The following is a 25107-nucleotide window of genomic DNA, read 5'->3' as shown; positions in this document are numbered from 1 at the left end:
AAATGCTTTGTTTTTATTTCTGATTATTTTGGTTGTTCAGTTGTTATTCTTCACATTTTAAATTTCTTTCTCTAGAAATTTCCTTTTAAAACATTGTTCTCTCATTTTAGAAAAAACCCTGGCTATTTTTTTTTTTTTATGAGTTACTGCCCCTTTTTTTTATTTGTAGTTTAGTTTGTTTTTTTTAAATATACATGTGTATATGTTTTAAAAATCACAATACATTTGTGGTAAAACAAAAATATGTTTTTAATTAAAAATACTGTATTTTTCTATAACTAATAATATTTATATTTAACTGCTTTTTTCACAAGGATCACAACTGTTTTGCCAGATTTCCTTAAATTGCCTTTGTCTTATCTTTCTGTTCCTCACAAAGACAGTGAGAGGTTTAGTGTATAAGTGAATGTGTTTTAGGATTGGAATTTGTATTTTAATACCAGTCTAGTCTAGCATGTAAATAATAATGAGTTGTTTATATTTGGGTAAATGCCATATGCAACTCTTTAGAAATGCGTTAGACTGTTTATATGGTAATAAATTTTAATCCTTTGGTTATTCTCAGAGTATTTTAAATCTTTGGACCATACTTGATGATAAGGAAACTATAACCTCTTTCATCAACAGTATTTGTATTCAACAGAGGTGCTAATTTCAGTTTCCTAACTTTTGATTTGTAATGGGAAATAGGATATACATATGTCATACATATAATAGTTTCATCTTTAATAAGCATGATTGAATTTTTAAAAAATTTATTTATTTTTACAGATTTTATTTTTTTTTCCTCATAAGCAGACTCTCTTTCCTTTAAAACATTTAGCTGAAATTGATGCTGTTTCAAAATACTGTTTCATTGCTTCTTATTAGTCATCTATTATATTATCTCTTGTTGAATTGGTAAAACTCTTAACTCTGTTGGTTTTTTAGGACTCTGGTTTTACACACAAAACAAAAAAGTTTTTTTTTCCTCATCTGTTAGAGTTTTGTTGAACTTTTTTTTCCCCTCTAAGAAATGGTCATTCTTTTTCAGGTTATTATGTATAACTCTAATTGACTTAGACCCCAATTGTGATTTTATGGAAAGACACTGAACTTTGAAACAAATAAACCTGGAATCATGTTCTCAGTCTTTGTCATTTATGTGATCTTTGGGCAAATCACCTATCTCTCTGGAATTCAGTTTTCTAATGTTTATGATGAAGAGTCCCAAAATGCAGTTCTATATTCTAGAGTAGGTAGAGAAGGAAGAGAAATTGGATGATTAAAAGGATGATACACATTTTACTTTAAAATTAAAATTTAAAAAAAAGTCTTAATTATTTTAAATTCACCATTAAAATCAAGATTAATTAATTTCTCTTAAAAACACACAAAATAAATGATGATCTTAGAAGCAAAAAAGTAGTTACCCCAGCTGTATGATTTGTAGTGATAACTCAGTAAAATGCATTTTCTCCCTTACATTCAAAATAGACTGCTTAGGGAACATTTTATTACTTCATATAAACTGAGTATATTCGATTCAATTGGAAGAAAAAAAATTCATGGTTTGCTTTTATTAGCCACAATCAAAATAACAAAAAAATGATATTAAAAATTGATTTGCTGAATACATAAAATGAAATATGTTGAAGAAAGCTATTTTACCTATCTTAGACACACACACACATAAACATAGAAACATATACGTGTGTGTGTGTGTGTATTTTGTATATGCCTTTGCTATATATCTATATAGAGACACAAGTCCATATCCTCCTTATATTGTTTATGCAGCTCCCTTAACTATATACATAATATGTAAGTGCTCTTTTCTGATGTCTAAAGTCTTTGGCTTTTTGCAATTTTTTTTGGCTAATTTTTATAGACTTAGTAGAAGTATAACTTATTAGCAGAATTAGCAGAAAAAATATGACGCTTGTTGAGGGTTTTATGTCTTAACCTTTGGCACTTCTTTGAGCCTTTAACTTTTTAGGATTTAAGTTTTAAGGACCTAGCTAGTTCAAGTGGATGATGCATATAAATGCCATATTTTATGGAACCTAGAGGTCTCTTAGAACTTTGTACAACTTCCCATACTGAAGTAACAAATCCAGTGAGACTGTCAGAATGACTAAAATTTCTTTGTTTCTTTTGGAGGGTTACTTAGATAACCACATTTAGGACCATATATAATCTACAAAGCACAGAATTCTTAATGATTTTATATAATTATATTTGCCTAGAGTAATAGTTCTCAAAATATAGCCCAAGTATCATGGAAGGATCTTGTATGTAGAGGACCCTTTCAGGGGGTCCTCAAGGTTTAAATTATTTTCATAATCATATTGAGACATTTTAATTTTCAACATATTAAACATAAATAGATATAACTGACATAAAAGTTTTTTGTGGTGTCCTCAATAGCTTTTAAGAATGTAAAGGATTCCCAAGAATTAAAAAGTTTAAGAACAATTCACCAGAATATCTTCAAGATAAAAATTGTGGTTTATATTTGTATGCTGCTTTCTTATTATAAAATTGTGAGGTATTAATAATTATGAAAGTATTATTATTTCACATTTTACATATTAGAAAACTCAGAACCATAACAGACATGAAATGGCTTATTAAATATTCCATTATTAGTAAAATTTAGCTTAACTGGACTTGAGCTCAGGTTTTCTAAATCCAAGTCCTAGTTCTATTATACAGTATTGCTTAGTGATTAAGAAGGAAAACATTCAAAAGGATTTTCTTTCTTGAAATGATATTTAAAATCAGTGAATTTAAAATCAGTAAGTAGACTTTCTGTCTTTCCATTATTTATTGAGAGTTAAAACATGCTATAATTTTAGGATAATAAATAAGATAGAAGTTCTTCTGTTCGTTTAACACTTGTGTAAATAAGATTTTTTCTTATATCTTTCATTATGAAAAAATATTTGATGACCACTAAACTTTTCTTTTATTTTTGGATAGCCCAAGTGACTATAGAAGAAATCACTCCTCTTGTCCCTCCGCAGTCAGGAGATAAAGGACAAGAAGACCTCACAAGCTATTTTCTAGAAGCACTTTTGAAATATATGGTTATTCAGGTACTTTTTTTTTTTTAATTTTTTATTCTCCCTTTTACTATCTTATGTGGATACATTTTTTCTTAAAATAATTTTACAAGGTAATTTGTGGAATGATAGAGCATAATAATTGGAAGTCAGAGGCGGGGAGGAGGGAAGGGAAGGGAGAGAAAGCACGTGCAAAGAAAGCTTCTTGGGAGATCACACCTCTGAACCAAGCTTCAAAGAGTAAAGATTCTTAAAAACTGAAGATGGAGAGAGAGAGATAAATAATTTGTATAAATGAATATAGGTAGCAGATAACATTTTCCAAGAACAAGGAAAAATCCAGTAGTTCCATTTTGATGGAAGTAGTCTGAAATAAGACTAGAAAGGTATCTTGGAACCAGACTTTAGGGCCTTTAAATGCTAAACTGAGGATTTTATAGTTCATCCTAGAAAGATTATATTGTCACTAAAAACTTTTAAGTTAGAGGAGTCACATGGTCAGTTGTGTATTAGGAAACATATTTGGTTGGTTTTTGGAGAATGATTTGAGGAGGAGAGAGATGAGCAAATGAGAGAGTATGCAAGGGGAACCAGTTACAATCTCTTGCAGTAGTCTAGATGAGAAGTGACAATAACCTAATTATTATGTTTGTAATGATGGAGAAAGCTCAGATTCAGAGAGATCTGGGAGGAATTTTATAAACTGATGTAGAGTGAAATGAATAAAACTGGGAGTACAATTCATACAGTGACTAAAATTGTAAAGGAAAGCAACTTATACAGTAGTGACCAGCCTTGACTACAAGAAACTAATGATGAAACCTACTACTTTCTGCTTTCTTAGTAGAAGTGATAAGCTAGTATGAAGTATATATTTAACAAACATGACTTATTGATTTGTTTCACTTCATTATGCCTTTTTGTTGCAAGCAAAGTTTTGGGGGGAAGGAAGGAGGAATGAGAGGAGGGGAAAAAATGTAGATTAAATGATAATGTTGCCAAAAAGAAGAAGAAAAGGACAAGCAAGGTTTTTTGGGAGGAGGAAGGAGAGAGAAGGAGAGGTAGAAATATAGACTAATGATAATGTTGCCAAAAAGAAGAAGAAAAGGATGTGAACAAAATTACAAAACATGTACATAGAAAAGGAATAAAGGGGGAAAGCAGGAAGTTCAGAGACAGATAAGACACCTTTGGAACTAAGATGTTTGCTTACTTTTAAATAAAAGTTAAAGATATCAGGTATTTGCCGTAAAACATTTACACTGTTTTTCTTTTTTTTTTCTTTTCCTTTTTTTCCCCTGTATATGTGTGGAAATATTCATAAATGTTTTTCAAGTTCATAATAATAAGAAAGAAAACAAATTACAGATTAAAGTTAGAAAGAGCTATTTGAGTATTGTAAATGGGGCAGAAGCCAGAGAATAAGGTATTGAGAAGTGAGTTAGATATGGGTTTTTAAAAAAAAAAGAGAGAGAGAAAGAAAGAAGGTAAAAAAGTGGGAGTGGAGGAAATATCCTAGGGCTGAAAGAGGGAGGAGGGAACAATTTACTGTTTTTTAAATAATGGTGTCATAGAAGTGATGGGAAGGTAAATGGGGTTTTTATGAAGGGTTTTTATGTATTACAAAAGAATACAGTATAGAAATATAATAAAAGACTTAGTGGGCAGCTAGGTTGCACAATGGTTAGATCACCAGCCCTGAAGTCAGGAGAACCTGAGTATCGAATGTAGCCTCAGACACTTAACACTTCCTAGTCATGTGAACCTAAGCAAGTCACTTAACCCCAATTGCCTCAGGGAAAAAAAAAAGGCTTAGGACAGGAAAAATGAAGAGAGTATTAAGTGAGAGAGCAGATTTGGGGAGAGACTAGTCCTAAGAAAAACAAAATTCAGTTTACAGAGGACTGATTTTTTAATAAAAGAGCTAAGAGAACCCAGTTAGGCCTAATGATGTATATCTGGTAGATCTGGGCTGGATAAAGAGGGTAAAGGAAAAAAACTGGGATTAACAAATAGCAAGTGCTCACTTCCTTCCTCCCTCCCCCCTTTTCTTTTTCCTCTTAAATTGAATGGAGGGAGAAGGTAAAGAGAAGAAATACTACATAATGGGATATAATTGAGGGAAAAATAGAATTAACAATTATAACAGTAAATGTGGATGGATGAACTTTACTAAAAGGCAGTGGCATAATAGATTCAAAAAGCAAAACCCAACAACTTGTTTTTTAAATGTTTCTTATAAGATATAGTATTAAAATGAAGGGTTAGAGTAGAATCTTTTGCAACTTATTTGAATCCCAAAAAATATAGTGAACCACCCATGAGTTTAGAGAAAGGATCAATAAAATCCTTGGTTAAGAAAAGTAAACTGTGTAAAGATTATCATATACAATGAAATTATCAGTTTCTAAATTATATGGTTTTTTTTTTATCATAACATCATTTAAACCACAAATGTATTCAGAAAAAAGAGATGTCTGTAAAAAACTGAACTATTATATATCATTTATTTAAATATATATGCATTAAACTTCAGTGTAGCAACAAAATGTTTCTGTAAGTCCCCTTTTATGCCTTTGTTTTCTTCTGGGCATTAAAAATATATTTTATTGTGTTCTGAATTTTTTTCATGTTTATCACTACCCACTAAACCCTGTGTTCTAGATTTTTCTCTCTCCCTTTCCCCTATTCTCTCCCTTCCACATTTATTATATTGGACAAAGAAAAATCAGATCAAAGGGGGGAAAAATGAATAAGAAAAACAAGTAATAACAACTCAAGAAAAGCAAACAAAACAAAAAAGGTGAAAATACTATGTTGTGATCCACATTCAGTTCCCACAGTCCTCTTTCTGGATGCAGATGACTCTTTCCATCACAAGTCTATTGAAATTAGCCTGAATTACCTTGTTGTTAAAAAGAACTAAGTCCATCACAGTTGATCATCACATGATTTTGTTGTTGCTTTGTATAATATTCTCTTGGTTCTGCTCACTTCACTTAGTTTCAATTCATGTAAATCTTTCCAGGCCTGCCCTTTTGAAATCATCTTGCTGATCTTTTCTTATAGAACATTCACATACCATAACTTATTACTTATTTAGCCATTCCTCGGCTGGTAAGCATCCACTGAATTTCCAGTATCTTGTATTTAAAAAAAAAAAAAAAAAAAAGCTACTGTAAACATTTTTGTACATGTGAACCTTTTCAAGTTCCTCCACTCCTATCTCCACCAAAAAAACAACCTGTGGGTCCAGGTTTGCTAAAATTTAATATAATTTTCAAGCAAATTGTGTCAAATCTTTATAGAAAAATTGGCAAAACCAGAGAGAGGGATAGCATGGAGAGAAAACTACAGCTTATATGATGAATGTTAATGCATAATTATTACTTAATGTAATCACAAATAAGTTACAACAATACTTTTTTTTGAAATCGTAATTATCAGTTTAATTGTGCCAAAAGTAAATTAGTTTTATTTTAGAAAAAAACTATAATAGATTATACTTCAAAAGCAATTTAAAACATAATTACATCAATAGATGTAGAAAAAGCCATTAAGATGTGTATTTCATTTGTATTAAAAATACTACCAAACATGTTTATTTCTTTAATTATGGTAAATTCTACCAAAAATTAAGATTAACCTTCAGGGGCAGCTTAGATGATGCTGTGAATAGAGCACCAGCCCTGGAGTCAGGAGGACTTGTCTTTAAATTTGGCCTCTGATACATAACACTTAAACTTTTAATAGCTATGTGATCTTGGGCAAATCATTTAACCACAACTACCTCACAGAGAAAAAAATTAAGTTAATCTTCGTAACAGACAGACACAACATTTCCGTTAAGATTAGAGGTAAAGCAAAGGTGTTTATTTAGTCTTCCCTATTATTTGGCATGGTTTTACAATTTTAGTTTATAAGACAAGAAAATGAAATTACATGTGAATAAACAGGCAGAAAGGAATCAAAAAGCACTTATTAAAAACTAGGTTACCAGTTTTTGTGCTAAGCATTAGAGCCCCCTCAAGGAACATACATGCTAAATAGGGTCACAACATGTACATAAATGGGTATATGCAAGAGTCATACATATTAAATGGAAGGTAACTTTTTTTTTTTACTGTTTTAGATTTTTTTAAAATAACAATTGATTTTTATTTATCTCCCTCCCTTCCCCTTCTCCTCCCTAGACAGCAAGTAATCCAATATAGGTTAAACTTGTGTGATTCTTTTAAACATATTTCACATTTATCATGCTTCACAAGAAAAATCAGATCAAACGAGGAAAAAAATGAGAAAGAAAAACAAGTAACAACTACTCAACAAACAATGCTGTGATCTACATTCAGTCTCAGTAGTCCTCTATCTGAATGTGGATGGCTCTTTACATCAGAAGTCTATTGGAAGTGCTTTTAATTACTTCATTATTGAAAAGAGCCAAGTCCATCAAGTTGATCATCCCATAATCTTGTTGTTGCTGTGTATAATATTCTCTTGATTCTGCTCACTTCACTTAAGAATCAACTCATGTAAATCTCTCCAGGCCTTTCTGAAATCCTTTTGCTGATCTTTTCTTATAGAACAATAATATTGCATTACATTCATATATCATCACTTATTCAGCCATTCCTCAGCTGATGAGCATCCACCCAATTTCCCATTCCTTGCCTTGTGTAGTACAAAAGGGCTGCCACAAACATTTTTGCACATGTGGGCCCTGTTCCCTTTTTTATGATCTCTTTGGGATATAGAGATACTGATGTCAAAGGTTTGATAGGCCTTTGGGCATAGCTCCAAATTATTTTCCAGAATTATTAGATCATTTCACAATTCTACCAACAATGTATTAGTGTCCCAATTTTCTTGCATCTCATCCAACATTTATCATTATCTTTTCCTGTAATCTGAGAGGTGTGAAGTAGTGTCTCAGAGTTGTCTTAATTTGTATTTTTCTAATCAAAATTATTTAGAGCATTTTTTCATGACTATAAATGGCTTTAATTTCTTCATCTGAAAATTGTCAGTTCATATCTTTTGACTATTAGTTGGGGAATAGCTTTTAATCTTATAAATTTGAGTAAGTTCTCTGTATATTTTACAAATGAATCTTTTGTCAGAAACATTAGATGTAAAAATTTTTCCCCAGTTTTCTGCTTCCCATCTTGGCTTCATGTAAAGGGCTAAAACTCTTTTGAGTTGATGCACTAAGGTCTGTTCGAGCACTTAAGGCTAATTTCCAATTGGCCAATATTCTATAAGCATATGCTTGGAAAATGACCCTTCCCACTATCCTGTGCTGTCTCGATAATTGGTATATATATAGAATTGTAGGAGGGACTAAGGGGGTGGAGTAATACTAGCCAGGGTCTCTGCTGGGCGGGAAATGAAGAAGGAAGGTCGCGGAGATTCTGCTTCCATCCAATTCAATCCTACCTCTAAAGACCAAGAATAAAAACCAAGGACTTTTGCTTATCCTGACTGTCCGATTCTAAGGTATCCAGGGTACTAACGTGGTCATCACAGCTTCATTGTTTTTATTTGTGCAAAAACTTTTTAATTTAATGTAATCAAAATTAGCTACTTTGCATTTTATAATGTTCTTCTTGGGGGAAGGTGGCCTTAGGGAAAAGACCCCTATAGCTGATGGAACTGGGAAAGAATTCTAGTATAAGATGACTTTTGAGTAGAATCCTGAAGGAAACCCTGAAATAATAGGTGAAGATGAGGGGGGAAGAACATTTCAACTTGGGAACAGCCAGTAAAAAGGCTTGAATTGGAACATGATGCATCATAATAACAAGTAGGACTGTGTGGTTTTATTGTAGAATGTGTTGAGGGAGAATAATGTGGAAGCGCACTAGAAAGGGGCCAGGTTATAGCCACATCTTAATTAAAATGTATAAATGTGGACCAGAGGACTTTCTATTTGATCCTAGAAGGTAATTAATAAGGAGCTGCCAGAATTTATTGAAAATGGTGGGTGACTTTACAATTGGGTAATAACTTTGGTAGTTCTTGAGGATGGATCGCAGTGGGAAACCATTTAGATACCAATTTGGAGACTAATGTAGAAGTGTAGGTGGGAGATGAAGAGGGCTAGAATTAGTCTAGGTGGCTGCCTATTTGTAAGACTTTGACATTGCCTTGGGATTTATCACCTTATTAATGGCTATACTCTGGATCAACTTTGAGCCATCTAATAACCCTGTTATCAGCAAACATTACTGGTGAGTACCTTGGCTACTTGAAGTCTTTTTCCCATGTTTATCATCCTCCCCACCTTTTTAAAAAATTCTCCCTATCATGTGAACCTTCAAGTGCTAATGTTGAGTTCATCTTCCCTGATTCCAGCTTCCTCTTTCCTCATTCATATTTATTTCAACCCTCTCTTTCACCTCCCTTCACCACTCCACTCCCCAAAATGCTATGAAGAAGTAGCTCTTCTCCTTTTGCTGAGATATATTCATCTACATGTATCCTTGATATCATCCCACAGACTGTCATCACTGTCATTCTTTGGCTCTCTTATCTTCAAATTTTTATCTACTAATTGTTTCCCTGCTATCTACAAACATTGCCTGTCACTTCTGTGAATAGTATAAAGTGTAGCACTGCTGACAGAAATTGGTAGAAAGATGAGTCATATGCTTTGAATTAAGGATTTTTATAAACACTTGGATAATTTAAATTTATTTATTTGTAACTTTTTTCTGTTAAAGTATTGAGATGAATGAACATTTTAAGAGAGTTTCTGAGTAATTGATCTGTGGTTTATTTCTATAACCAAAGATTCCTAATGGAGATATTGAATATTTTATAAATTTTTTTTGAGAGGGAATGCCACTAACAGAAGAACGAAGCCAATCAAATGATTGGTTGACATTTAAATGAGGAGGTGGCCTTAAAGTCTTCAGCTCTTCTTGCTGGGACTGTGGATTGATCTTGAGATTCAGTGCCCTCTAGCAGTCTATGCAAAAGATTCCATTTCTATCCAGACCACTTTCTTTCTCATTTTTCTCTTTTTTGCTGGATTACCTTAAACTTCTGTATAGAAGTATAGACCTAGTGCAAAGTCTGGGTCTTAATTAATAATTGGCTATTAATATAATAGAAAATATAATTTCTCCCAATGGTGGTTAAGTAATAAAAGTTTGCTGTCCATTAAACATATTTAAACTTTTATTTGGTTTGCATATTTTCCATAAAAATTACAAAGAGGTAACTAGATGGCGCAGTGGATAGAGCACCAGCCCTGAAATCAGGAGGACCTGAGTTCAAATATGGCCTTAGACACTTGACACTTCCTAGCTGTATGATCCCTGGGCAAGTCACTTAACTTTTGCCTCAGCAAAAAAGGAAAAAAAAAAAGGAGGCAAAGATAAATTTCAACTCAAAATATTTGCATCAACTTTGTTTTTTAAATTGATCTCTCAGATATTAAAATTATGATAGCTACTTTTTTCTTGTAATTCTGTATTATGTTAGAAACAGTTTTAAAATGTATAACCATTTAGATGCTTGTTTTTCCTTTTAAGGTAAAGAGCTTGGAATGGAAGAACAAGGAAAACCAAGAAAAGGGATTTTCATTCTTATTTTCACACTTTAAAAAATACTACTTGCCTTACATTTTCCCAAATATCTGCAAGGAAAACACCTTATATCATCCTATACTGGGTATGCATACTTTAGAGTTTTCTAAAATCTATCTAACATCTATCTTACAACAGAAAAATGAAGGGTATTACTTTCAGAAAATTCATGGAAATAGAAATGTTTATATAAAGAAATAATTGATAGAGATGGCACTTTATAATGGGCATTTTAAATAGCTTAACTAACTTATCTTGACTTCAAAAGTGATGAAATTGTCACGAAGAGTTTTTAAGTGTCTAATAAGGAAGTTTTTACTGGTTATGGGACAGTGCTTTGGAATGTAAAGAATTCACAACAGACATTGTCTGATAGACAAAGTGTCTTTTATTGATGTAAAAAGCTTATGGGCAAAATAAAAAATGATTTTGCAGTATTAGAAATGTGGGTGAGTGAAGGGGACTTTTTCAAAGTTTAGAAGGAAAGGGAAGTAAGGGTGGGATCTAGAGAGGGAGAATCCTTTTTTTTAAATTATAGCTTTTTATTGACAGAACATATATGTATGGATAATTTTTCAACATTGACCCTTGCAAACACTTCTGTTCCAACTTTTCTTTTCCTTCCCTCCACCCCCTTCCCCTAGATGGCAGGCAGTCTCATGCATGTTAAACATATTAAAGTATATCTTATGGACAATATATGTGTACATATTTATACAGTTCTCTTGTTGCACAAGAAATATCAGATTTAGAAAGATAAAAATAACCTGGGAAGAAAAACAAAAATGCAAGTACTCCACACTTGTTTCCCAGTGTTCTTTTGCTAGGTGTTCATCACCAATCAATTGGAACTGAATTGGTTCCTCTCATTGCCAAAAATAGCCACTTCCATCAGAACTGATCCTCATATAGTATTGTTGTTGAAAATATAATGATCTCCTGGTTCTGTTATTTCACTTAGCATCAGTTTGTGTAAGTCTAGAGAAGAGAATCCTAATTGAGAACAAACTTGCCTGTACTTTTACCATGACCAGAAACATGATGATGTTTTGGAATCTAGAGAGGGAGAGTCTTGAGAACAAACTTGCCTGCACTTTTATCCATGACCAGAAGCGTGATGATGGGTTGAGTCTGTCTTAGATATGATATGCTAACAAGATAGGCTCAGGATTTCAGCTTAACTTTGTATGTGACAGTGGGAATTGGATGGACTCCATTAAAGTTATTCATTCCTGACAGTGGAGACCAGATGGCCTCTTTAAAGTTTTTGCTCCGCATCATTAAGACTCATTCATTTTGAAAATAATATCATAGGATCATTGCTTTAGAGTTGAAAGTGACCAGAGGTCACCTATTACACTTCCCACCCTTACTTTGCAAATAGGAGACTGAAATCTTGATTTATTTGTGGGTTTAATAAAATCTTATCTTAATGTTTTAGTCTGATTCATGTTAAAATTTGAAGATTATTACAAAAAAAGTTTTGGATTCTAAAGGATGTAAATTAAGAGCATTCAGAATTCTGAGGTGACAAATTAGATCTGCAGTTTTACATTTGATATATTCTAATCTATTTATATATTAAACAATTATTAAAAGTTGTATGTGACATAATCTTGCTTTTGTCTTTCTAACTTATGAGTCATAGAATTATTTAAAACCTTATGAACTGCTACTTTGAATTAACCTAGTTGGATAAGCAAGAACTAGGATGAGATGATTTACAAATATTTTGCACTGTTCTTTAGATTTTGTTCATTTTGTACAAGGCTTGTTACATTGTTATTTGTATTAACTATTAGCTCTTTTTTGGTTTAAGTTGATAATTGGATTTAACACTGCTTTAATTATTTATGCTTACAATAAAAATCAGACTGCAAATAGACATTTCTATATGTGTATCTGAAAAGTTATATAGTAATTAAGCCCTCTTTGGGATTTCATGCTGACTTAGTTGTAGTTATATAGAAACTGTTTACTTTATTTTACATTGTCACAGACCCATGAATGTTTAGACTTATTTGTGCAAAGATCTTTTTTTTTCAGTTATAATAAGCCTCTTTGGGATTTCATGCTGACTTAGTTGTAGTTAAACAGAAACTGTTTACTTTATTTTACATTGTCACAGACCCATGAATGTTTAGACTTATTTGTACAAAGATTTTTTTTTTTTTCATTTGCATAGATATCCCACAGGTGAGACCAAAGCCACATTATATAATGCTAAAGAAGGATGTTGAAAGCAATGAAACAATCTATTGCACAAAAGAACTTTTCCTCAAGGCCCGTGTTATAGTCATTCGCTGGCTGGTTTCTTTCTGGCTTGAGCCAAAACCTCATACAGGACCTCATATTCCTGGAATTGAAGGTGAAATCTTGCCAAAGAATATTCAGGTAACATCTGTATTATATTTCAAAACATTTGTGATAGGAAAGTCTCCTAGGCTGAGCTAGTTTTTCCCAAAGCTCTGGTCCTTGCAGGTTAGGCTATTGTATTTCCTTATGAGATAGTGAAATTCTTTAAAATCTTATTTGTTTTGGGGCTAGCTCAGGCTCTTGACTTGGTTTCTCATTCATTTGAATGACCAAAAGCCATCAGGAAATCTGTCTTGCTCTCCAAATTTGAACTGGGAAACTGTATTCTATTGAATATATAGGAGTAATCTCACTGAATACTCTTATTAAATGTCCTCCTACTATGGGGATTAAGTAAATCTCCTTATATTGACTCTTGAATGATTATGAGTACTCATGTAATGCCAGAATCAGACCTCTCAGTACCAGAAACTATCAGGAGGCTGACCTGAGTCAGGTCTAGTTCTCTTGATAGCATTTAATTGTAAATTAAATATTTTACTTCCCATAAATAGTAAAAATTATCTGTCAATTTGTGTTCACCATCTCAATGTGATTTGTGTCAATGTGTTTTTGTTAAGGGGTAAGAGATGCGGGTGAGAGATACCCAAATAGCGATGAGGTCTCCGGGCTGGTATTGCAGAATTTGCAGTACTAATCTGCAGGCGAGTTTTTTGGCCAAAAAAAAGGGGAGGGGGGTATTTTCACACTGAGAAGCTACCCAGCAGGCCATTTCCAGATAGGAATTAGCAAAGTTTTGGGTATAGAATCTTGGTTTTTATTAGCCTTCTATGATTGAGACTAGGAAGTGATTAGGGGCTAATTTTCAAATCAGTAAAGAGTAGTGATTGTTTCCCAGACCAAAGTGATTCCCAGATAAATTGGGAAGTGGGGGATTCCCGTGGGAACCAGATAGGAGGGTAGGAATCATTTTTAGGAATTTCCCTAGGTCAGGTGGCTCACCCTCCACAAAGATCAGGGGGCACAATTCTATTACTTCATTTTCCCCTCAAGGAATAGTTTGAATAGTCAGAATGACCTGATATGGTCCTTTCCATTTTTTACCTAGAGGGTCAACACTTTGAGGCTTCCAAGATTTCAAGTATACCATGTCCCCTGGATTTACAGGGGAAGGCTGTCTGAGTATGAGCATCTGTAGGTTTAAGAAGATGCTCATTTGCATATTTAGAAAAGGCCTTCTGGACTGCACCAATCTGTGTGGCAAACTGGGTGACCAGATGCTGTTATAGATCTACAAGAATGTCAGAGGTTAAGAAAAGCTTCCCATACAGAAGTTCAAAGAGTTTCAGCTTAATGTTGTTAATGCAGTGGGAAGCTCTAATGGGAGATTCTTCACCCAGTTCTCTTGAGTCTCTAATCACAATTTAGTAAGGACTCACTTGAGGGTATGATTCATTTTCTCCATTTTCTCAGAATCCTAAGGACACCAGGCAGAGTGGAGGGTAAGTGATTTTAAGTTCCTTGGCCACATTTTGGGTTACCTGAGAAATGAAGGCCAGACCATTGTCGCTTTGCAAGGAGCTAGGCAAGTCAAAGGGAGGTATGATCTCTTCTAGCAAGCACTTTGATACCTCCTGAGGTTGCTTAGTCCTGCAAGGAAAAACTTGTACCCAGTAAAGGGATCAACAAAGATCAAAAGCAACTTGAAACCTCTGCAAGGGGGCATATGTGTAAAATCTATTTGCCAATCTTCTCCTGAGTATATGCCCCTTCTCTGAACAGGCTTCAGGAGAGGGAGAGAACAGTTCCTTCAGGATTTACTTGGGCACAAACTGGGCAGGCCTGGCAGATCTGCCTGATTGTTCTCCCAGCTTGTGACCAATAAAAATGTGTTTTATAAGGGATTGAAGAGCATTTCTTCCCAAGTAGGTAGCTTGGTGAGGACCAAAAATAAGATTCCACTGACTTGCTTCTGGGATGAAAAGTTGGCTTGAGGGTGTTTGAAACCAGTCAGAAGGAGAAAGGATGTATCCCCTTTGTTCTGCAAGGGCTTATTCCTGTGAGCTATATGAAAGGGTATAAGAATCAGGGAACTGGGGAATTAAAGGTGCCATAGTCAGGGGTAAATGGGCAGCAGCAAACCTATTCCCTTAGCCTGAAGTGAATCTGCCTTTTAGTGCACTTTACTAAAATCTCTCTGGGTTCATGGATAGCTTGCAATAGCTATAGAATTTCTCCTGCATATTTAATGGAAGAATTCTTTGTTGTCAAAAGGTCCCTAACTTTTCATATAGCCCCATGAACATGCGAAATATGAAAAGCATACCTGAAGGCTGTATAGATGTTTACTCTCCTTCCCTTCCCCACTTCCAAAGCTCTGGTTAGGGCAATGAGTTCAGCTTTTCGGGCAGAAGTCCCAGGAGGCAGTGGCTTAGCTTCTAGGCTTCTACTGAGGGTCACTACAGAACAATCTTTCTTTCCCCATTTTCTAGAAAATTAGACCCATCTGTAAACCATTCACCATCTGAGTTGTCAAGAGGATTGTCCCTCAAGTCCGGTCCACTGGAGTAGACAGAATCTAAAGCCTCCTCATAATTATGAATGATGTCACTCGACTGAGTGTTATCAGGGAGCAAGGTGGAAAATTAAGATTGTGACACACCTGGAGAGTCAGGTTGGGGTTGTCTAATGGGAGAGCCTGAGATCTAGTAAGCCACCTATCAGCAAGCCACTGATGCCCTTTGGCTTTTAAAGTGCTCTGAACCCCGTGCTGGGTAAAAACCTCCAATGGTTGCCTTGGGGTGAGTTTTGAGGCTTCTTCAATTAGAAAGGCTGTAGCTGCCACTGCTCTTAAAGCAAGAGGGCCATTCTAGAGAAACTGAGTCTAGTTGCTTTGAGAAGTAGGCAGTTGGCCTGGATCAGGTCTAAGAGCCTGAGTTAAGACCCCCAGGGCCTGGCCCTGCCTTTTATCTACATATAGAGTGAAAGGCTTTTCTAAATTAGGTAGAGTGAAGGCAGGGGCAGAAGTTAGTTTGATTTTCAGAGTCTTATAAGTCTTAGCCTGATCAGGATCTTGAATAAGGGTTAGGTTATGGTCCAAATATTTTACAGGCAATGTGGGCTTTGGATAAGGAAACCTTGTAGCCTCTAGAGACCAGAAAATTAAAAGTTTTTGTAGCTGCATCTAGGGAAGCTTCTTAGGTAGGGCTGTAGATCAAGATACAATCCACATACTGGATGAGACTGCTGTTAAGGAGCAGAAGATCCCTTAAATCTTTAGCAAATGCTAAAAATTTGTGGGGGAATACAATGGGGTCCCGCAGCCTGACTAAGGCTGGGATGGCATGAGTGGTTTTCCCAGGGATCCCTTGGTCCCATTCAGAGAAATCTATTTTCTCCTACATTTCAGAGGGAATATGTGGGAGAGTTTTGAAAGAAGCAAAAAAAGATCATCTGGAGGGTTGAGAAAAGAGACTTGGATCCCCAATTTCACCATTAAATCATGCCCCAATAAGGGAACAGGATAGGAGGGAATATTAAGAAAGGAATGTTTAAATAACAGGAAAGTCTCAAAACAATTCTTGTTTCCTTTCAATCCCCTTTACCCTATGGGGGAGGGGTGGGTGAGACCAGAGTGCCAGAGCAATACCGAAAGAGAAGCCACCATAACAAAAAGAAATTCAGTGGTCTTACTGGCCACATTCAAGGATATCTGGTGTTCATGTGGTGGAGTGGTGGAGAGGGAATCTGACCAGGCCCCAAACTCCTGTCAGAGGACAGGGATTGGAGGCGTAACTTGTCCCCTGTAATCATTCTCTCATCCAATGTCCTTCCTGGGTTGCGCTTGGGGCAAGGACCTGGGGGAGGGGGTGTTTTTCCTCCAAGGACAGTTGTGTGCCCAATGGCCCTGTCTGTTACATCTTAAGCATGAACTCCTATGGTTCCTGGATATGACAGCAGTCAAAATTTGGGACTGTTCTTTATTTCTTGCTCTGATTATGGTCTTCCTCTGCTGCTGTTCAGTCCCTATTATTAAAGACTTCAAAAGCTGTTTGTAACAGCTGAGTTGGAGAAGTTTGAGAGCCCAAAGCTGGCTTCTGCAGCTTCCTTCATATATCTGGGGCAGATTGTTTCAAATTGGAGGGCACTGAGGAGTTTACTCAATAAATTTAGTAGGTTTCTCAGAGTAATGGCCAAGTTTTTCCTTAATCTGGGAGAGGTCTGACATTGAAAAGAACACTTGTACCCTGAGTGTCTCTCCATGAGAATCTTGCTTCTCTCAGGGAATAGAGGTTAGAAGGGGTAGGTGAATCAGGATCCTGAGGAGGAGAAGAAGGGGTCCCACTCCTTGTATCAGAGGGATTGAGGAATAGGGGTAGGGAAGTCTCAAGATCTGGTTCAGAAGGTGAGGGGAACAGAGTTGAAGAAATATTATTGGACATAAGGTACTGTCTTTGATAAGAAGGTGGTTCTGAAAGAGATTGACAGGCCTTCTGATAAGGACTACATGGGGGTATAGGGGAGGGAGCCTGTGTCCCTAGAAGAGTGGAAAGGAAGGGGTTATTTAAAAAGTTAGTATCTGATTTTGATTCCCCTCCAGTAAATTTTAGCAGTATTCTGCACAGTGCTGTTTTAAGGGTTTTAGTTTTGAGATCTTTTAGGCCAAATTTGTCTCTGTATTTTAAGAGACAGCCTAAGGGAGAATTCTTAGGAACAAAGACAGAAGTAGATTGTCCCATTTTTGGCCACAAGTCCAGATTCTATAGTGCCACATCCTCTCAGATGTCCCTAGAGAGGGAGATAGGTGACAGAAGTTCTCCTGGTTGAGGATACTTCTGCTACAAGACACAGGAATTCTGAGTCTAGGCGTCCCTAATCAAGGAAGTCTGCTGAGTGTAGAGCTCCCGACAGCCCAAACCTTCTTGGGTGTTTGGGTGTCCTTTTGCTATAGAACAGAGACAACAGAGGCAAGAAGAGGTTTACCTCAGCCAGGAGGATAGAAAATCTCAGGAATACCTGTAGCAGGCCACCAAATGTTAAGGGGTAAGAGATGCGGGATGAGAGATACCGTAACAATGTTGGAGTCCTCAGGACGGTGTTGCAGGTTTTTGTGAAAGATTTCACAGTCTTGATCTGCTAGTGAGGTTTTTTTTTTTTTTTTTTTTGCTTTTTGTTTTTTTTTTGGGGGGGGGGAAGGTTTATTTTCACACTGAGAAGTTACCCAGTGGGCCATTTCCAGTTAGGAATTAGCATTTTTTATATTAGCCTTCCATGGTTTGGGACTAGGGAGTGATTAGGGGCTAATTTTCTTTTCTTTTCTTTTCTTTTTTTTTTAAATATAATAACTTTTTATTGACAGAACCCATGCCAGGGTAATTTTTTTTTTTTACAACATTATCCCTTGTACTTGCTTCTATTCCGATTTTTCCCCTCCGTCCTTCCATCCCCTCCTCTAGATGGCAAGCAGTCCTATATATGTTAAATATGTTGCAGTATATCCTAGATACAATATATGTTTGCAGAACCAAACAGTTCTCTTGTTGCACAGGGAGAATTGGATTCAGAAGGTAAAAATAACCCGGGAAGAAAAACAAAAATGCAAATAGTTGACATTCATTTCCCAGTGTTCTTTCTTTGGGTGTAGCTGCTTCTGTCCATCATTTTATCAATTGAAACGGAGTTAGGTCTCTTTGTCAAAGAAATCCACTTCCATTAGAATACATCCTCATACAGTATCGTTGTTGAAGTGTATAATGATCTCCTGGTTCTGCTCATTTCACTTAGCAACAGTTCATGTAAGTCTCTCCAAGCCTCTCTGTATTCATCCTGCTGGTCATTTCTTACAGAACAATAATATTCCGTAATATTCATATACCACAATTTATCCAGCCATTCTCCAATTGATGGGCATCCATTCAATTTCCAGTTTTTAGCCACTACAAACAGGGCTGCCACAAACATTTTGGCACATACAGATCCCTTTCCCTTCTTTAGTATTTCTTTGGGATATAAGGGGCTAATTTTCAAATCAATAAAGGTGATTGTTTCCCAGACTAAAGTGATTCCCATATCAGTTGGAAAGTGGAAGATTCCTGTGGGAACCAGGTAGGAGGGTGGGGATCATTTTTAGGAATTTTCCCTGGCCTTGTGGCTCACCCTCTACAAAGATCAGGGGGCACAGTTCTATTACATCATTTTGACACATAATTAATTACCTGTTATTTCTGTGTAATAGTTGAGGTTCCAGTAGAGAATGCTGACAAAATGGGAATTCAATATGTTAAGAAAAATCACCTTCTTCCTTGCTCCTATTTTCTGAAATAGCAATCTTTCAGTGGAATGCTTCAACTCCAACCATATTCCCAGATATAAGCAGATAGATGTAATGTATTTAATATATTTAAGTATTATTACTTACCACCCAAAGAGTTTGGTTGATCTAGATCTTCTTAGATTTCAAAAGAGTCCTTAGAATCTCTGTGATTCCCCTTTTCATTTTATATCTGAAGAAACTGAGGTCTTAGAGTGATTAAAGAATTTTTCCAATTTAGATATTACAAATTAAGTTACCATACTACAAGTAGATCAAGAACTAAATTTATGTCTCTTGATTGCCAATGCAGTGTTCTTTATTTTCCTTTTTCCAGATCCATGCTTTTATATCAGTAAATAAATAACTTTTCCTTTATATACATGATTCTCATCAACAAATGTGTATAGTTAAGAAAAATAATTCCACTTTGTGCCCCAAAAATTGTATCTGCAACCTTAGTCTGTTAGGAAAAGGCATTCTTTGTCACTGGGTATGAATTATTTTTGATAAAGTCATGCTGAATCTTTGTAGTCACTGATGTGGGTGATACAAACACTAGATGATGGTAGGCACCATTAGTTGGGGTTAGGTCATGTGAAGATTTCACAATGGCAATTCTCTTCGGCAAAAGTTAGATTTTTTTTTTTTTTTTTTAGAAAAGAGGACAAAGACCACTGGCTCAAATAAATTAAGGAGATTTCTCAAGATAAAAGCAGATGAACAACTTTTAATTCTTTCAGGACCCAAATATATAGCAATTTGTGTCATTTGACATAAATTCTGTAAGGGTCCCCTCTCCATACACCCCCTTTGCTCTCTCTTTATCTTGGATAGTAATTCCATGTTCTGGTAGTTTTGAATTTTTAATATAAGGGTCATTCTATGCAGAGTTCCTTTTTTCTGAATCTTCTGAAATTTGCTTTCCCAGAATCTAAGGTCTTTGATAACTATGCCTATTGTGCCACAGTTCCCTTTTATTGTCCTGACTCAGTTTCCCTAATTGTTCTGCCTCAGTTTCTTTAATTGTTTTGCCTTAGTCCCCTTAGTTGCAACCCCCTCTGATTCAATAAGACTGATATAACTCAGAGGTTACACATTGTCACTGTGTAAATTCAAGATAAGGTGGGGGAGTCCAGACTTCCTGATTCTAAGCTGGACACATCCTTAACTTCCAGTTTGTTAGACTTTATGGTCCTACCCCTTATTCTGTCATTGTTTTTTGTTTTTGTTGTTGTTTTTTGAAAATTAAAAAGTTTTAACAAAAAATTTAAAAAGCATATTTAAAGAAATAGCACAGAAAACATGAAATCATTGTTCTTCTTTATCCCAACTTAACAGAATGTCCAGTACCTCCCCCCACCCTGTTAGAACTGGATTGATAGTCCCTTCCCAGCTCTCAGTGCTGTGATTCTGCCCCTGCCTTGGTCTATCCCTGTAGCTGAGCCACCTGCATATATATGTCATTGAGAACTCACACTGGTTTCTGGATGCTTTGGATATCAGCCCTGTGGGCATCATGCCCCCAGCACAATCTCTCCGTCTCAGAAATCCAAATAAAATATTAAAAACTCTCTAATCTCTATTTTGCCCCTGTTTCTCTGGCATTACATGCCTAGAATTCTTTTTTCTGTTCATGTAGTCTGAAGTTTATTACAGAAGTTTACTTCTAGTAGTCAAAAATCATCTTATTTCTCCCTTCTTTGGTGTTCACCCAAGTATTCTCCATCACATTTTCCTATCTGGTTTCTAAATTTCTTCATATTAGTGTAACTTCTGACTTGCAATGCTATTCTCTCCTTTTACTTGTTTTGTTTATTTTGAATAATATATACCCACCTACTCATAGTCTCTGATCAGGCATCTGCCAATCTTTGTTGTATGCTGTGAGTCAGAAATATAGATCTCATTTTCACATACTTCCTTTTTAACCTGCCATTCACTTCCCAGATTGATTTTTTTTTCCTTCATCTCTTACCTTCTCTGTGAGGAAAACATAACCTTGACCTTCATTTTCTTGTCCAAAAGTCTTCTCATTTTCTCCTTCTGAGGAAAGATTGTCTTTGATATTCTTCATCTAGTTCTTTTTAATCTGAGTTAAAAGAGAATCTGGATCATTGACCAAGAGCATATAAAATGATTAAGGAGGGTAAAGGAAAATTGGTAAATGAAACCTGATATAGGATGAGAAGAAAGCAATTGGCTAGACAAAGGAAGAACAATTTTAAGATCAAGCAAATTAATCATTGAACTAAAGTTTGTTTTCTCCATAAATCCACAGCCACAGTGCTGTCCACTATTCTTTCATCCTTGTGTCATTTTCGTATAGCTTTCACCAATTTGCCTCATCTTCCACTTCCCTTTATAGATTTTCTTCACCCTCCTATTGTTCCACTTATTTTGTCTTGCTAACTTTCTCTGCCTCTTTGAGATTGTTCCTTCTTAGTATACTTCCTAATCCTTCTTTAACTTTCTTAATCCTTTTCTGTGCTTTTTAATTGTTCCTGATACTGTTCTTCCTTTAACCCTGACTACAAGCTAATCTATTTATCTCTAGGCCTTAAGATTATTATGTAAATTTTTCTGAATTTCTTGCAAATTTTCTCATCTATTTACCTTGAAAATTGGAATTTCTTTACTAGTTCAAATCTCTTTCCAAGTTATTAACATACTTTCCTTTTAATTTGTCTTCAATTTTTCTCTAGTTCCTTCTCCCATAGAAATAGAAATAGAAATACTTTGCTCAGCTAAATACCTTACTTTCTTATTCAGACTCTTAGGAGTCTTAATACTTGCTGCTTCTTTAGTACCAGCTCAATTCTGAATTCACCATCTAGTTTTTCAATATACCTACTATTCCATTGAAATGGTTCTTTCCAAGTTTACAAATGCTGATTTAGCTGGCCTTTTCCTCTTTCCCATATCTTCTTGAACTCCTACAGAAATGCGTATTTCTAGTCCTTTTCCTTAAACATCTCTTGTCTATTGTATATCCCTACTTACAGAATCCCATAAGCCCATAAGACTAAGTATGTTTAAAACTGAACTTATTATCTATAAATTTAGCTCTTCAGAATATCCTATTTTAATCATTAATTTAATTTTAATTTTAATCTATTATTTTCCCAGTTACGTACATTTTACACTCTTAACCATTTTTGACTCTTTTCTTTTCCCTCTCCATATGCAATCATTTGCCTAGACTTCTTTATATTTCCTTTACAATTCCTAGCACATTTGTTACTTTGTCTTTACTTATATGATCATAATCCTTATCACTTATCACTTCTACTGAAAATAGACTCCCAATTTGTTTCATTCTAGTTTCTGTTTTCTAATTCATTCTAACACTGCTCTCAGATTCTGTCATTCCTATGTTTCAAAACTTTCGTTGAATTCTTGATATCTGTAGGGCAAAGAACTTGAAATAGTATGCTTCTGTCTGTACTCAGAGTTCATCAATTCTTTCTTTGATTGTAGAAAGCCTTTTCCATCAATGAGTTTTTTTGGAATTGTCATGGGTCATGGGATTGATTAGGTTTTTATAATTGATTATTGTAACAATATTGCTGTAACTTAAATAGTCTCCTGGTTCTGTTTACTTCACTTTTCATGAGTTGATGTTTTCTCAGATTTTTCTGAAACCATCCTTCTCCTCATTAATTATAGCATAATAGTATTCCATCACAATCATATGTTACAACTTGTTCTAGCCATTTCCTACTTGATGAATATCCTCTCAATTTCCAGTGTTTTGCCATTATAGGGGAAAAAAAAACCTACTACAAATATTTTTGTATATATAAGTTCTTTTTCTTTTTTCTTTGATCTTTTTTGGATACCACCCTAGTAGTACTGCTGGGTCAAAAGGAATGCAGAATTCTATAGCCCTTTTAGCATACAAATTGTTCTCTAGAATGGTTGGACCAATTTGATGAGGTTTAGATTTGGAGAACCCAAATGAAATTAGGGTTTCAGGTGGTCAGGGAGTTAAATGAGGTCCAGTGGCAGTGGAATCAAATGGAACTTTCCTGCAACCCCTTGTGATTTGGCGCAAGGATTAGGGAGTTTTGGAGACTCCCTTCTAGCGATGCAATTTTACAGACCCAAAAACCTAGATTGATAAAAGAGGTTTATTATGGGGATTGGAAGTAAGATTAAAGTCTGGTTAGGGAAAATAGGTGAGGGTAAAAAGAGGATGGCACTGAAAAGAGTGTTCCAGTGGGCAGAGGCCCTTGGTATGCCAAGCATAGCATAACATGGCATGTTTGGATCCTCTGCAAAGAGAAGATTTTAGTTTGGCTCTTTTATAACAGGGGGCTTTGGCCACAAGCTGAAGTGGGCTCATATGTGGAGTCCCAAGTTTGCTCCTAGCTGGGTTTCAGCTTCTAGCTGGAATTTTGATTAAATTCAATGAGTTTCAGGACAGAGCCGACCCTACCCAGATAACAAAGATGAAACCCTTTGTCTTTCAGAGCGGGTCCCTCACTGAGGCAGAGTTGAAAGAGATTTTCTTCTTTAAGGATTTTCAGAGTTCAGGGGTCCCCTCTTCAAATTCACTATTCTGCCAACAGTTGTATTAGTATATCAGATACTTTTTCTTTCATGAAGTTTTTCCTGATCCCAGTAGTTGTTTATTCTCCCTCTCTAAAATTATGTTGTACTCAGTTTAGTAAATATATAGTTTCTTTTAAAAGAATGTAAATTTCTTGAGAGAAAGAACTCGTATTCCCAGTACTAGGCAAAGGAGACTTCCTCACAATTGGTTTTATATTTATTGAATTTAATTAACAATAGTTTTTTTTTTTTCTAATTTTTTATTTTAGAGGGCAGCTGCTGGTTTGGTTTCTAGAGAAGAAAACAAAAATGACAGTTCTGAAAAAGCAGAAAAAACTGCTGAGCCAGAGCAATCACATTCTAATACAAGTACCCTTACAGAAAGAGAACCAAGTTCATCTAGCCTCTGTAGTATTGATGAAGAGCATCTCACAGACATTGAAATAGTACGGAAAGTCTTTTCTTCTAAAAGAAGCCATGTTAATTTTGTCACAGAGATCTTTCGACAGGTAAATACATCATATTCTTTTTAATTTTGAGATTATATCCCTTGAAAATTAAAATATTTACTCATTTTTAGCTATTGGAGTCAACTTATAGATTGTCCTTTGAAATGCTTTGGGTTTTGTTTTTTTTTCAGTTCTTTAAAAGTATGCTTCTTGAAATAAAAGGTCATATGTATGCTTCAAATATATACTTAAAATTTTTGTGTTTTTTCCCCCCAGGTTTGTCTTGTCATAATTTAAAAAAAAAACTCCTTCCTTCTTCTTTGAAAATCTCTTTTAAAATATTCATCCTTTAGGCTTTAACCATCATTTGCTTAACAAGTTAAAGTGAATGTTTCATTAGCAAAGTAATTGAGCTTACAAGTTACCAGAAAATTTCAATTTGATTAAGTGTTAATATTCCCAGATAATGGTCTTGCTATTATTTCTTTTGTCATCTTTTGTTCTTTTCTTGACAAAAAAGATCCACCAGTTCTTTCCATATCCTAGGTGGGTAGTTTAATTGTGCCTGGTAACTTGAACTCATAAGGGCAGGTGGTTAGTTTGTTTTCTGTTTGACTTGATCATTAGCTTCCTTTTAGTCATTTTTGTTTTGTTCCTTTTAGCTTAAAAAATATTCTCCCTGGCAGAAAATACAGAAACTAAATAAGAGTTTGAAGATCTCCACATGTTCTCCCATCATCCATGATGTTTTTTCAGTCCTGAACAGCAGGCTTATCTTACCCCATTATAACTTTAAAACTTTTTTGTGATACTTTCTTTTCTTTGAGAGGCTTAAC

At 35.1% G+C, this 25107-nt stretch overlaps 1 protein-coding gene across 3 annotated transcripts in view; it reads left to right on the top strand.

The window, feature by feature from the left end:
• The window catches only part of RALGAPA1 (Ral GTPase activating protein catalytic subunit alpha 1), a 307831-nt gene that overhangs the window by 73956 nt on the left and 208768 nt on the right, over positions 1–25107 (top strand). For all 3 annotated transcript variants that reach the window (XM_051977982.1, XM_051977984.1, XM_051977983.1), the window contains exons 7-10: positions 2965–3080; positions 10586–10724; positions 12825–13033; positions 24092–24331. In XM_051977982.1, the coding sequence (XP_051833942.1) occupies positions 2965–3080; positions 10586–10724; positions 12825–13033; positions 24092–24331 (704 nt within the window). The remainder of the gene's footprint in view (positions 1–2964; positions 3081–10585; positions 10725–12824; positions 13034–24091; positions 24332–25107) is intronic.

The sequence above is a fragment of the Antechinus flavipes genome, chromosome 2 (genome assembly GCF_016432865.1).
Source record: "Antechinus flavipes isolate AdamAnt ecotype Samford, QLD, Australia chromosome 2, AdamAnt_v2, whole genome shotgun sequence".
In the NCBI taxonomy this organism is placed as follows: domain Eukaryota; kingdom Metazoa; phylum Chordata; class Mammalia; order Dasyuromorphia; family Dasyuridae; genus Antechinus; species Antechinus flavipes.
Note: the sequence above shows the minus strand (reverse complement) of the source record. Positions and strands in the feature narration are given on the sequence as shown.